Source organism: Apodemus sylvaticus, chromosome 21 (genome assembly GCF_947179515.1).
Source record: "Apodemus sylvaticus chromosome 21, mApoSyl1.1, whole genome shotgun sequence".
NCBI lineage: Eukaryota > Metazoa > Chordata > Mammalia > Rodentia > Muridae > Apodemus > Apodemus sylvaticus.
In genome coordinates this window covers 51,633,045-51,646,679 of record NC_067492.1, presented here as the reverse complement: position 1 = coordinate 51,646,679, position 13,635 = coordinate 51,633,045, and the positions used below count along the sequence as shown (strand labels likewise).

The 13,635-nt window shown below is 49.6% G+C and overlaps 1 protein-coding gene across 3 annotated transcripts in view; it reads left to right on the top strand.

The window, feature by feature from the left end:
- Znf827 (zinc finger protein 827) overlaps window positions 1–13,635 on the top strand; it is a 191,622-nt gene that overhangs the window by 115,594 nt on the left and 62,393 nt on the right. For all 3 annotated transcript variants that reach the window (XM_052166282.1, XM_052166280.1, XM_052166283.1), the window contains exon 8: window positions 8,462–8,565. In XM_052166282.1, coding sequence (XP_052022242.1) covers window positions 8,462–8,565 — 104 coding nt within the window. The remainder of the gene's footprint in view (window positions 1–8,461; window positions 8,566–13,635) is intronic.

The window sequence follows — 13,635 nt, the reverse complement described above, 5'->3', positions numbered from 1 at the left end:
TGCTCTAGTGTCACACCTGCTCGTGCACCTGCTCTAGTGTCACATCTGCTCATGTATCTGCTGTAGTGTCACACCTGCTCATGCATCTGCTCTAGTGTCACACCTGCTTGTGCATCTGCTCTAGTATCACACCTGCTCATGTATCTGCTCTAGTATCACACCTGCTCATGCATCTGCTCTAGTGTCACACCTGCTCATGCATCTGCTCTAGTGTCACACCTGCTTGTGCATCTTCTCTAGTGTCACACCTGCTCGTGTATCTGCTCTAGTGTCACACCTGCTCTTGCATCTGCTCTAGTGTCACACCTGCTCATGCACCTGTTCTAGTATCACACCTGCTTGTGCACCTGCTCTAGTATCATATCTGCTCGTGCACCTGCTCTAGTGTCACACCTGCTTGTGCATCTGCTCTAGTGTCACACCTGCTCTTGCATCTGCTCTAGTATCATACCTGCTTGTGCACCTGCTCTAGTGTCACACCTGCTCATGCATCTGCTCTAGTGTCACACCTGCTTGTGCACCTGCTCTAGTGTTACATCTGCTCATGTACCTGCTCTAGTGTCACACCTGCTCATGTATCTTCTCTAGTATCACACCTGCTCGTATTACACCTGCTCTAGTGTCATACCTGCTCGTGCACCTGCTCGAGTGTCACACCTGCTTATGCATCTGCTCTAGTATCACAGAATGTTTCTCTTGCCCTTACTTTCCTTGAGGGGCATTAGAAGGAGCCCAACACTTTCCCTAGTCCTTATCTTCAAATAATCTTATCTTTCAGGTATATTTAAGAAGCTTTTGGAAGAAAAGCTGTTTTGTTCTTCAGCAAAGCCTAAAGAACAACAAGGCTGTTATTCTAGCAAGCCACAGCCTTTGTTGGACATTCCCAAATTCTTCTTACTTCTTCCATTTTCCTTATCTAGACATGGTGATTCCAGAAGGGAGCTACCTGCATCCACTTGTCTTTTGTCATAGCCACATTCCATGTGATCAGGAAGTCTTTGAACTAATATAACAACATCTTTGGGATAATGTTGGTCTTATCCTGTCATGTGTGCCTTTTGGAAACATTGAAGACTGTCTGCTCAATTACAGCTTCCTGATGCCTTCAGAATATCAGTATAGTATGGGTATAACTTCAAGGGTGTGTATCAAGATCTAATGGATTTGGAGAGAGGAGATTTTAAAGTAGCAAACCAGTGCTTTGAAGTGAATGTTTGGTGTTTCAGATCTTTAAAAAATAATGTTGACCTGAAAGTGTAGCACAATGTAGAGTGTTTGCTTAGCATGTGTGAGAAAGGCCCTGGGGTGGATCCCAGCACAATAAAGATGGGGAGCGAGGCAGTGAGTAAGCATGACATAACAATAGACAAGGTAATCGATGGATGGACGGATGGATGGATGGATGGATGGATTGATGGATGGATGATGGATGGATGATGGATGGATGGATGGGCAGGTGGATGGCTGGCTGGATGGGCAGGTAGGTTGATGGATGGATGGCTAGATGGGCAGGTAGGTTGATGAATGGATGGCTAGATGGGCAGGTAGGTTGATGGATGGATGGATGATGGATGGATGGATGGATGGATGGATGGATGGATGAATTGATGGATGAATGGATAGATGTATGGATGGATAGATGGGCAGGTAGGTTGATGAATGAACAGATGGATGGATGGATGGGCAGGTGGATGGATGGATGATGGATGGATGGATGGATGGGCGGGTAGGTTGATGGATGGGTGGGTGGATGGATGGATGGATGAGCAGGTAGGTTGATGGATGGATAGATGATGGATGGATGGATGGATGGATGGATGGATGGATGGACGGATGAATGGATGTATGTATGTATGTATGTATGGGCAGGTAGGTTAGTGAATGGACAGATGGATGGATGGGCAGGTGGGTGGATAGATGGATGGATGATGTATGGATGGATGGGCAGGTAGGTTGATGGATGGATGGATGAGCAGGTGGATAGGTGGATGGGTAGGTGGATGGACGGGTGGATGGATGGATGAGTGGATGGATGGGTGGGTAGATGAGTAGATGGATGGGTGGGTGGATGGGAGCATATTGATACATGGGGCACTTCCTTCACACATGCATGGAAGGCCTTGCGGTAAATCCCCAGCACTGGTAAGGAAAGAAAAATAGAGTGAACATGGTGTATTAATAACTAAGGCATAGGATGGATGGACAGATAGATAGACAATAGTGAGGATGTCTTATCAATGCAAAGGGTGGATATACAGACAGACAGACAGACAGATGGCTGGATGATGGCTAGGTAGATGGACAGAGAAAAGAGAGGATGGACTCTCATGGGGCTCAGTGGACAAGAGGAAGGCTCCGCTCACCAGAGGGAAGGAAGCCATGGGATGAGGTGACCCAGAGCTGAGGTCACTGGCTTGCAAAGAGATTGGCTCAACATAGCCAGGGCCATAATCCGCAGATCTCAGTCCTGGGGAATGAAGAACTCATTACAGAGCGATCCGATCCTTCACCCGGCTCAGTCCCTCCTGTTCGCTGTCATTCCTGAGTCAGAGCTATGAGGTTGTTTCCATCTTTCAGGGGAAGCAACAGTGGTCTATTTTTGTTGTGTTCTTTAAAAAGGATTTCTTTTTTATTTATTTACTTATTTATTTGTGTCCGTGTGTGTCCGTGTGTGTGTGTGTGTGTGTGTGTGTGTGTGTGGCATGTGTGTGTGTTTGTGAATGTGTGTATATGGTGTACACATGCTTGAACTTGTGTGTGGAGCTGAATTGATGCGGCCTGTGGGCAAGTTCTAGTGCTTCGCCTGCCTCTGCCTCCCCAGTGCTGAGGTTACAGATGGCCACCACCACTCTGACTCCACACAGTTGAATCTGACCTGAGATCTCCGGCAGGCAGCCATACGATGGCTGACTCTCATTTCCAGCCCTCTAGGCTTCTCCCCAGTGTGCATTCACCTTCATTCTCTTTCTTGTGTGTCTTGTTCTGTCTTTGCAGTCGGAGTGGGAAGTGCTTTGCGGCTGGGGTCAGGGAGTGAGGCTGTGAGCCCATGAGCTTTCTGTTCTGCGTGAAGACAAGCTCCCTGCTGGCCCTCAGATGTTAAAGGTGGAAATTATTTGTGCCACAACCCAGCACTTAGTGAAATGTATCACTGTTTAGAGCCATAATCTTTTATGGGCTGCTTTATTATTTATTGTAAATCTTTCTTTTTGCAGGCCTGTGCTGTTGACCCCATAGCCCATGCTATCTGAGGTCTGGCATCGGCCACTCTGGATGACAGAACTGCCACTTCTTACCCCAGCTCTTAGATTTACTTCAGGGAGAAAATGACCACACACATCAGCAACTGTCCCACTTTTATCCAGAAAGGAAACTCAGAGAGATAGAAGTTTGGAAGATATCTTTCCTAAGTAACAGAATAGACGAGTAACAGGTGATTTGGGCCTACTCCTAAATGTCGGTGCTGACTGTTTCTGGACTGTGGATGAATTAACCAGGTAGCCTGCCAGCATCCAGGGTCAAAGAGAACACAAGATAGTGGCTGGTGATTCTGTTAAGTGAAAATCCCTGGTGACCCTACTAGTAACTAGTACATTGGGTACTAGTTGCAATCACCTACCTACCTTCCTGTCAACAAACCAAAGCTGCAATCTTTTCTTTCTTGCTTTTTCTTTTTCCCCAGAGGTTTTTTACATTTATTTACTTGTTCGATTTTACCTTCTTAAACTTAGTTTTTAGCGGGTGTGGGGATACAGAATCTTATATTGCCCAAGCTGGCCTTGAACCCATTAGGTACCTAATGATGATCTGGTCCTCCTGCCTCCGCATCCCATGTGCTGAGTTGACCAGGTGACCCACCACACCTCCTGTCCATCGAGCCCCATATAGCCCGTGATAGCCCTTAGGGTGGATCTCAGGCTTATTGTAGGCTTGACTGTGGCTTTGCCGACTGGGCCACACCTGCAGCCTCACTCATCTCACGGGAGAGTGGGCCTCTTTACAGTCAAAACTGCAAAAGATCGTGGAGCTGCCGAAGGGGACAAGGGCCATGTGACACTCGCACTGGCTCATTTTCTGGAATAATTTGTAGCCAGCCTGGGCTTCCAACTCCAGGATTGCACAAAGTTCCTACCTTGCCCATAATAAAGTCTGGTTTCCTCACTTCTGCTTTTCTCTCTGAAGGGAAGCAGCCCCAGGTACCTTTGGGACTTTCCCCTGCTGTAACTGCCAACCTCACCATCACTTGACAGTGATGCCTTTAGTGTTACAGAATCCGGCACCATCGAGAGCTGCATGGCTTCTGTACTTCACAGGCCATCGCCCTGTGCTACATCTATTGACGCTACAGTTGTAGAGCCGGCTCTCAGCACACAGGCTGAAGTAAGGTTATCTAGGCTTGGAGACCTGAGCCCCTGTGGCTGGCGCTGTTCCTCCAGCGTGGCGAGGAGATGAAGGTGGTGTGCGCAGCAGCAGTGCCCTGGATACTTTATTACACCTCCTCCTCTTACTTGAGACAGGGTCTCATTCTGTAGTGCAGCAAGCCGGGATCTCTGTAACTCAAGCTGGCCTGGGCCTTGAGGTCATCCTCCATTGTTGGGACTATAGGCATGAGCCATCATACCCTGCTTCACCGGGGCATAGCTGAGACCAACTTGCCTTCAGAAGCCATGGGTACGAGGAGTGGACACGCCTTGTGGGCTGTGGAAGCCCTCGCTGTCGGAGAGGTGCGGTGGCTCAGGGCAATGCCACTTCCCTCTGATTCTGAGCCTACAGAATACGCTTCGCTTGTTCCTGCTCTCCGGGAGCCTGCCTGCCGGGCAGTCCCTCTCTGCTCCTTCCTTACACATATTCCAGAAAGGATCCATGGGTCTGTGTTGTTCGGGATTCCTTAGGAATTCTGGGACCTGGGAGATGAGATGGTAGTTCAGAACCGCATTCTCAGTGATGAGACTCAGGCTAGGGGATTATTTCACAAAGGTGGCTTCATTAAGTGGCCAGGATGGATGCCCAGCTGCCCAGGCCTTTGTGAAACTGGCGTGTTCCGTCCCCTCTCAGCACCAGTGCAGACAATTGCAATGGGCTAGCCTGGGACTGGACCTCTGTTAACCGGTCTTCTCTTCATCGATAAGACTTTACAGTCTTGCCTTGTAGAAGTTTCTGCACTGATCCTCCCCCCATAATACACAGATGCTCTTTTGGTGTATTTTTGGTGTTTGACATCACACTACATCCTATTGCCTCTGAGGAAATCTTTCTGCGCAGGGTAAAGCAGTCTTGCATTGGGAAAGTAGCCTTGTTCTTTGATCATTTTTGCTTTGACTCAGTTTCTTCTGAGCTTTCCCACAGCAGCGGGTTGTGCTCCGTTTGCTAGGATCTGTGCTGAGGAAGACGGTGGCAAGATGCAGCGTGTGCTCCATACAGCTGCAAACCTAGGAGGCTCGTTACCATGTGGAGCAGCCTGTGCCCACTTCTAGGGATCACGGGGTGCTGTCAGCAGCGCTGTGTCTTCACCTGCTCCCCACTGATGGCTGTCGCCCATCTGCATGGCCCTCTGCTGTCAGCAGCGCTGCCCAACTTCTCCTTTTCCTGTATGTAGGGCCTTCTCGGTCTTCTCAGCAGCTCCAGGCTGCCTGCTACAGTCAGTGATGGAAACCAAAGTCTTTCCCTGCCTCCCACTTGCCGAAGACACTGCAGTGTGTGCTGTTAGTCAAAGTCATGCTCCCGGGAGAACTCACCTCTCTCCATGTGGCTCTCTACATGCTGACTGTCCCCAAGACTGTACATGTGAATCTGTGTGTCTCTTTGTGCTCTCTCTGTCTCTGTCTCTGTCTCTCTGTCTCTGTCTCTGTCTCTGTCTCTGTCTCTCTCTCTCTCTCTGTGTGTGTGTGTGTGTGTGTGTGTGTGTGTGTGTGTGTTGACAGGGATGGAGTCTAGAGGGTCTCATGCATGCTGGACGATCTACTGCTCCAACCCAGCCTGGGCATCAAGAACCCTCATGTGCCATCTCTGAGCAGCAGTCTCCCTAACTGCACATATATTCTTTGATCCTTAGTAGCCTTTATGCAAGGGCTGGGCATTAGCCTAATCGCCCCAGTTAACTAAGACTTCCAAATCAGAAATGGCTTTCCTTCCTTTGTTATAACGGCTTTTATACAAAGGGAACTTCCCTTTTTGTTAACATGTATGGAAAAGTTGATTAATTTATTCTCCTTCGGGCAACACATTAAAATATAGTTCCCATTTATTGAGCACTTGTTCTATGCACTGGGACTATGCAAAACACAGTCCACAGACTCTTCTGTTTAGTCCTCCCAGCTCCTCGGTGATGTGTGGGTCCTGTTATCCCAACTAGAGACAAGAAATGGAGGCCCAGCCGGGCAGTGGTGGTGCATGCCTTTAATCCCAGTACTTGGGAGGCAGAAGCAGACAGATTTCTGAGTTCAAGGCCAGCCAGGTCTACAGAGTGAGTTCCAGTACAGCCAGGGCTACACAGAGAAACCCTGTTTTGAAAAACAAAACAAAGAAAAGAAAAGAAAAGAGGAAAGAGAAAAAAAAGAAAAGAAATGAAGGCCCAGAGAAGTTAAGACTTCATGCAAGGTCACACCATGGCCATGTAGTGTAGGTCGAGTTTGAATTCTAGAGTCCGTGTGCTCAGCTACCAAGTGGCCCGTGACTTGTAGCTTTTGTGGTGGTTGGTATAAAGGTATAAAGGTTGAAACTGTCTTTCCTATTTATCTGCTCTGAGTGACCCACAGCTTGTGCACTTTTAAAGTCCATTTATATTGTTCACTGTTTACAATCTAAATACAAAGCGTTCCAGTCAGTCACGGTCAGGGTAGCCAACAGTAACAGCAGAACTACATTACCCAGTGATGCATGCTTTCCTTTAAAAAAAAAAAAAAAAAAAAACAACTGTTCTCTTCCACTTTCATCTCAATACTGTCTCTTTAATGTTTATTTAATCATTGTAACTGTAGTCTAGGGCCAAGCTTAGAAACGCTGCACCTTTCAAGTGTGGATGTGGGATTCTCAGGTTTCGGTGTGTGCTGAGATCTGTTCTTTGCCCTGCCCCTTCAGGCTACAGCCCTCCTGCCGAGCCCAGACCCTACTGCGAGGCAGGGGTAGGGCCTAGGGAAAGCACCCCCTTTTCTGTTCTTCTGCTTCCGCTTCGGTTTATTGGCCTCCAGCTTGCCTGAGGTGGCCTCAGCCCAGGGGCTTCATTGCTGCCCCCATGAGTATCTTCTTTGACCCTCTAACCTCAGGGCGATAGCAGCTTGCTGCCCCTCCCATCTGGAGACCCCGCTACTGCCCATGGCCTTGCCAATACTTTGGCAGTCAGTTCCTCTGATTGAATTTTCTGTGATACACACAAGTAGGGCTGGCTGTCCATTTCCCAGGAAGGAACTGGACGGATACCGTGTAGTCCCACGTGTGATTGCAGTATTTTGTATTGCCTTCAGAGGTGTAGACAGTGGCTGTGGCCAGTGGGTTAGAAGCCCTGTGCTCACTGTGCCAATGCTGTGAGGAGGATCCTGGGAGTACTAAAGCCCTACTGTCCCTTCCAGATGTGTCTCTAGAGGCTCAGTCCTGCCCAGTGTGTTACTGTCCCTTCCAGCTGTGTCACTAGAGGCTCAGTCCCGCCCAGTTTGATTGTCCCTTCCTGCGATGCTGCAGCCATGGTCAGCAACTTGGCTTCCCAGCTCTACTCCTTATCAAACTCGCCCAGATCCAGCTTGAGCTACAGTTTCTGAGGCCCAGCCAGCTGTGGCCCTGCAGGCTCCAGTCTTGTGCGCGTCCTGTATGTGCTACAGGTCTCTGAGAGGGTCAGTTGACAGACTGTGGAACAAACAGGTGGCTCCATCTCCTCCACAGAGAAAGCACAGAGACATTCTTTCTGATTCCGAGTCAGCAGTTATCTTCATTTGTACCCAGAAATCATGTGAGCAAGGGAACATACACCCAGCCTGGACTCAACTGTGCTGTGTTTCAAGTGTGTTTAGGGCTAGAGAGAGGCTTGGTGCTTAGGAATGTTTGCTCTTGCAGAGAACAAGTTTGGTTCTCAACACCCATGTCAGGTAGCTCACGGCCACTTATAACTTCAGCTTCATTGCATCTTCTGGTCTCCACATGCATATGAGTGCACGCACACACACACACACACACACACACACACACACGCACACACACAGAGGCAATAAGTCTATTTTTAAGGTAATGTTTTATATGTGGACACTGAGTATAAAAGCTATGCCCATGTGATGCTCATCTGTGACAACCTGTTCTCTGCCTCCATTCCAAGCACAGTGTTATTTATATAGCTTAAACATAATTGAAAAGACAGGACTAAATGGAATAGGAGTGTGTGTGCGTGTGCGCGCACACGTGTGTTTGGAGCAAGGTGCTCTCTCTGGGTGTCTTAAGTAACTTTAATTTACTAACCATCACCCCTCCTCCCCTACCCCAGCCCTTTCTTTTCAGAAGACACATTTAGACAATCACCATTCACCTCCAATTCAAAAGATCTGCTGCCTGGTGAACCCGCACTGCATGGAAGACCGTCTGTTCCAGGTAAGGACACACAGTGCTGATTTGCCTTCTGCCACTGGATACTTGAGAACCGCGTTTCTGAAATGTGTGTTTTCAGATGCTCGTGGCTTAGATACTGCAGCCATTCCAATGAGGGTGGGTTTCAGAACCAAGGGAGAGATGCTGCTGAAACTGCCACAAGCGTGCATTAAAATAAAATGCAGACTATGGTAATTCCTTTGTCATTCTTTTAAGATCTGTTCATCTCTTCCTTGCTGACATTTCGTCCATGTAGTGAATATCTTTTTCTTTAACATAGAGAATAAGGGCAGGGAGATGGCTCAGTCAGTGAAGTTCTAGATGCACCCTCATGAGGACCTGAGTCAGATGCCAGTTCACACATAAGGACATGTGTGACAAGACAAGACAAAGGGCCCCTGGGGCTTGCTGAGCAGCCCACCTACCCAAGACCAGCTTCAGGTGCATTAAAGACCCTGTGTCAAAAACTAAGGTACAGCAGTTGAAGAAGACACTCAGTGTTGAGTTCTGACCTCACCTCACACACACACACACACACACACACACACACACAGAGAGAGAGAGAGAGAGAGAGAGAGAGAGAGAGAGAGAGAGAGAGAGAAGACAGAGACAGAGACAGAAGTTAACCTGAAAATGATGTGTCTTAGGTGTTGTCAATATTTCAGGAAGACAGTGAGAGACGGATGGGGCTGGGTAAGAACTGGCTTCAGCCTGTGGCCTCAGCACACCACTGTGTCCACGAAAGGGTCTTAGCACAGCCAGCAGACCTTGCCTCCTGGATACCACAGCTCTTCTTAGCCACAGTACTTACTATTCAGCCACTGACTGTCCTCAAAGTCTCAGCCACCAACACGCAATCCCCCAGCTGTCCGTTATTTCTCTTCTAGAGTAACAGATAATGTTGTCCTTTTATCATGGCACACCTGTCCCTCAGGATGTGTGTGTGTGTGTGTGTGTGTGTGTTCACAGTTGTTATGGGGCATTTGAGAAGCGATTACCTGCCCTCCCATCCCACCATCCCTTCTCTCCTGGATGTTGACAGACGCTCAAAATCACTCCATGGGACCCACTCTCACACATTTGAGCCTGAGAGCAGAATGGGAGACGGAGACACTCTCTCTCTCTCTCTCTCTCTCTCTCTCTCTCTCTCTCTCTCTCTCTCTCTCTCTGTGTGTGTGTGTGTGTGTGTGTGTGTGTGTAGGAAGGGTTTCAGTCAGGGTTACTGGCCCTGCAACTCTTTCGGGAATCTAGTCTAAGTACGGTCCACACCCTCAGGGGCTCTGTTTTACAGAATATTGAGAGCTGAGTTACTTGCAATGTTGAAAACGTTCAGTGGCTTCTTCTGACGTGCTGCTGTGGGCATCACAGAGTGTGCCACTCAGAGTGGAAAGTATGACCTTCTTTAACCCAGAAGGGTTAGGCAGAGACAAGAGCCTTCTCTCGTCTCCACACAGCCAACCGGAGTCTAGCCATTTTCTTTGGCTCTGTGGGAGGGACATTTCTGTTCAGCCCCTGGAGGAAATATGGTCATGCACGAAGACATGATGTAACGATTGGTTTTAGGGACTGGGAGATTCTGCCTAGTTTTCTGTCTTTCTTCTCAGGCAGGGCCTCTTGGAGCTACTGCTTGCTTCCTACCATGTCATTTGAAGAGCTATTATCCTGGTCCCCAAAATTATTGCCCTGCTGTTAAGTTGATGGATTGTGACTTTCTAATGTCAAAATAACTGCCTAGGGATTGCCTGCCAGAGTGCTGTGACCCATACTGCCAGTATCCCACGATGTATACGTCAACCCTGCGTTGCTGGCACCGCATCTGACTTGGCTGTGTTAAAAAAGAAAAAGAAAAAGAAAAAAATCTTATTGGAGGGGCCAAACAAGCTGATGTTTAAGTGTGCACTGTGCGTGGGAGCTTTCCGTGGTGATAGCCTTGCGTTACATGTTAGATAAACTCACACTTTAAAGCTAGCTCTTATTGGGAGGGAGATGGAGTTAACATCACTGGGATTTTAAACCTGCAAATGGACCCTCATAACGAGCCGTCAACCTGCTGTTGAACAGAGAGCCCTCTCTAGGCAGCTGGAGACCAAAGGATCCTCATGTGTTCACAATTACCTAAGTAAATAGAGAAAGGTGGACTTGGGTTTTTTTGGTGTGGAAGGTGAAAATCCTCTGGAAATAGAAATAAAAAGAGAAGATTTAAAACACCATGGACATGTGATCCTCGCTGAAGACAGGCTGTCCAGAGAGCCCCAGTGACCCCCTCCTCACTGGAGAAGACCGAAGTTTGCAGTGTAGAGACCCTGAGGGCAAGCACTCTTGCTTCGTTCCTGGACTGTGCAAATGGCCACTATGTCCCTGTATCTGCTGTCTGGTCCCTTCGTATGGCTCCAAAGCACAGAAGCCTCACGGATCTCTTTGCTGTGACCAAATACCTGACAAGAAGCAGCATACAGGAGGGTTGGGCTCCTGGCTCAGATGGGCAGCTGCTGTGGAGCAGAAGGGGGCGCTAGGAGGTGCTAGGTCTGAACTTCCGCTCCCCCCTTTCCTCAGTTCAACATTGAGAGGCTGGGCGTGTCTGGTACTTCCATCTCAAGGTGGGCATCGCCGCCTCAGCTGATGCTCTGTGGAAAGCCTGATAGAAATGCCCAGAGGCTGCCTTACCAATGCCCACGTGTTCCCACTTGCCCCAGCACATTTGGAGGCCAGGAGGTGGCCTGCAAGAGTCAGTTTCTTTTCCAGCATTGGGGTCACAAGGGTCAAACCAGGTCGGCAAGCTTAGCAGTGGGACTTCCCACGGACTCGGTTCACTGGCTCTGGAGAGGGTTCTTAGTCCAGTCAGGTTGGAAACGGGAGATAGCTGTCATAGCCACCAGCCAGTGTTTTTGAATGAACACTTTTAAATTATTGTTTTAATTTTTATTTTATGTACAGTGGTGTTTTGCCTGCATGTATATCTGTGTGAGAGCATTGGATCCCTTGGGACTAGAGTTATAGGCCGTTGTGAGCTGCTATGTGAGTGCGGAGAATTGACCCAGGGTTCTCTGGAAGAGCAGCCAACACTCTTTAACTACTGAGACGTCTCTCCAACCCCTTGAATGAACTATTTTTAAGTTGTCTCCCATTAGGTTTAGTGAGAATCTAATTATATATGACATGCGTTTTGTTACTGAAATATGAGGTAATCGAGTGCTGCTGTCGGGCCCTACTTTACACAGTGGTGTGCACCACTTCACCATCCGGAAAGCAGAAAAGGCGCGAGTCTCAAAATGTGTCTGGACCCAAGGGTATCGCATAGACATTCTCAATCCACACCTGGGCCCACTAAATCCAGTGCTAGGAGCAAGGAGACACTTAAATGGGGGACCTTAAAAGATCTAGAGTGAGCCTCTAGAAAACCCTGGATGGAATTTGAACAGCAGAATGCTCAATCACTGGAGAAGATGGGATGTCACAGGGAGGGTTCTTAAGTCCCAGGACGGCTTCACTAGTGAGAGCTTGGATAGAGACAAGGGAGGCGGGACCAGAAAGTTCACTGATCTGGGAAAGTGGACAGTTTTGCAATCAAAAGAATGGTGCAGAAATTGCAGGTAGCTGTGCAGAAATGGGGAGGCAGGGGTGAGGATGGCTGATGGGGAGGCAGGGGAGAGGATGGCTGATGGGGGAGGCAGGGGTGAGGATGACTGATGGGGAGGCAGGGGTGAGGATGGCTGATGGGGAGGCAGGGGTGAGGATGGCTGATGGGGAGGCAGGGGTGAGGATGGCTGATGGGGAGGCAGGGGAGAGGATGGCTGATGGGGAGGCAGGGGTGAGGATGGATGATGGGGAGGCAGGGGAGAGGATGGCTGATGGGGAGGCAGGGGTGAGGATGGCTGATGGGGAGGCAGGGGTGAGGATGGCTGATGGGGAGACTGGGGAGAGGATGGCTGATGGGGAGGCAGAGGTGAGGATGGCTGATGGGGAGGCAGGGGTGAGGATGGCTGATGGGGAGGCAGGGGTGAGGATGGCTGATGGGGAGGCAGGGGAGAGGATGGCTGATGGGGAGGCAGGGGTGAGGATGGCTGATGGGGAGGCAGGGGTGAGGATGGCTGATGGGGAGGCAGGGGAGAGGATGGCTGATGGGGAGGCAGGGGAGAGGATGGCTGATGGGGAGGCAGGGGTGAGGATGGATGATGGGGAGGCAGGGGAGAGGATGGCTGATGGGGAGGCAGGGGTGAGGATGGCTGATGGGGAGGCAGGGGTGAGGATGGCTGATGGGGAGACTGGGGAGAGGATGGCTGATGGGGAGGCAGAGGTGAGGATGGCTGATGGGGAGGCAGGGGTGAGGATGGCTGATGGGGAGGCAGGGGTGAGGATGGCTGATGGGGAGGCAGGGGAGAGGATGGCTGATGGGGAGGCAGGGGTGAGGATGGCTGATGGGGAGGCAGGGGTGAGGATGGCTGATGGGGAGGCAGGGGTGAGGATGGCTGATGGGGAGGCAGGGGAGAGGATGGCTGATGGGGAGGCAGGGGTGAGGATGGCTGATGGGGAGGTAGGGGTGAGGATAACTGATGGGGAGGCAGGGGTGAGGATGGCTTTCCTTTTTATCTTTCTTTTATGGATAGGTACAAAGTAACTTGCCAGAGTATCACTTAAAACTTTGGTGTTCTTAGAAACCTCCTTCTAGGTCATCTGAATGCCACCGTTAAAATATTATTTCAATTCTTTATTTCCTTAGCAAACTTATTTTCACAGGAAATGCAAGATTATGCCAGCCCTTTGGCTTTTCTTAGAGTCCCAGTTGGTGAATGAGGCCCACTGTGGCCAATGGCAATCTACCCTATCTCCAGCACTTGCAGCACACAGCGGTATTTCAACAGGCAACTTTGGTACATCACTGTGAACTGCTTTAGTTGGATCTGAAAGGCCCTCAATGGCCTGTGTGTGCAGATGGCTTGGTCCTCGGCTTCACGGTATTGGGAGGAGGTGGAACTACCCATGGCCAGTTCCACGTGTGTGACTGCCTTTGGAGCCGTGAGTGGGGGAGCAGCGTAGGTAAGACTGGTGGGAACCATGGACTGTGAAGCAATCGAG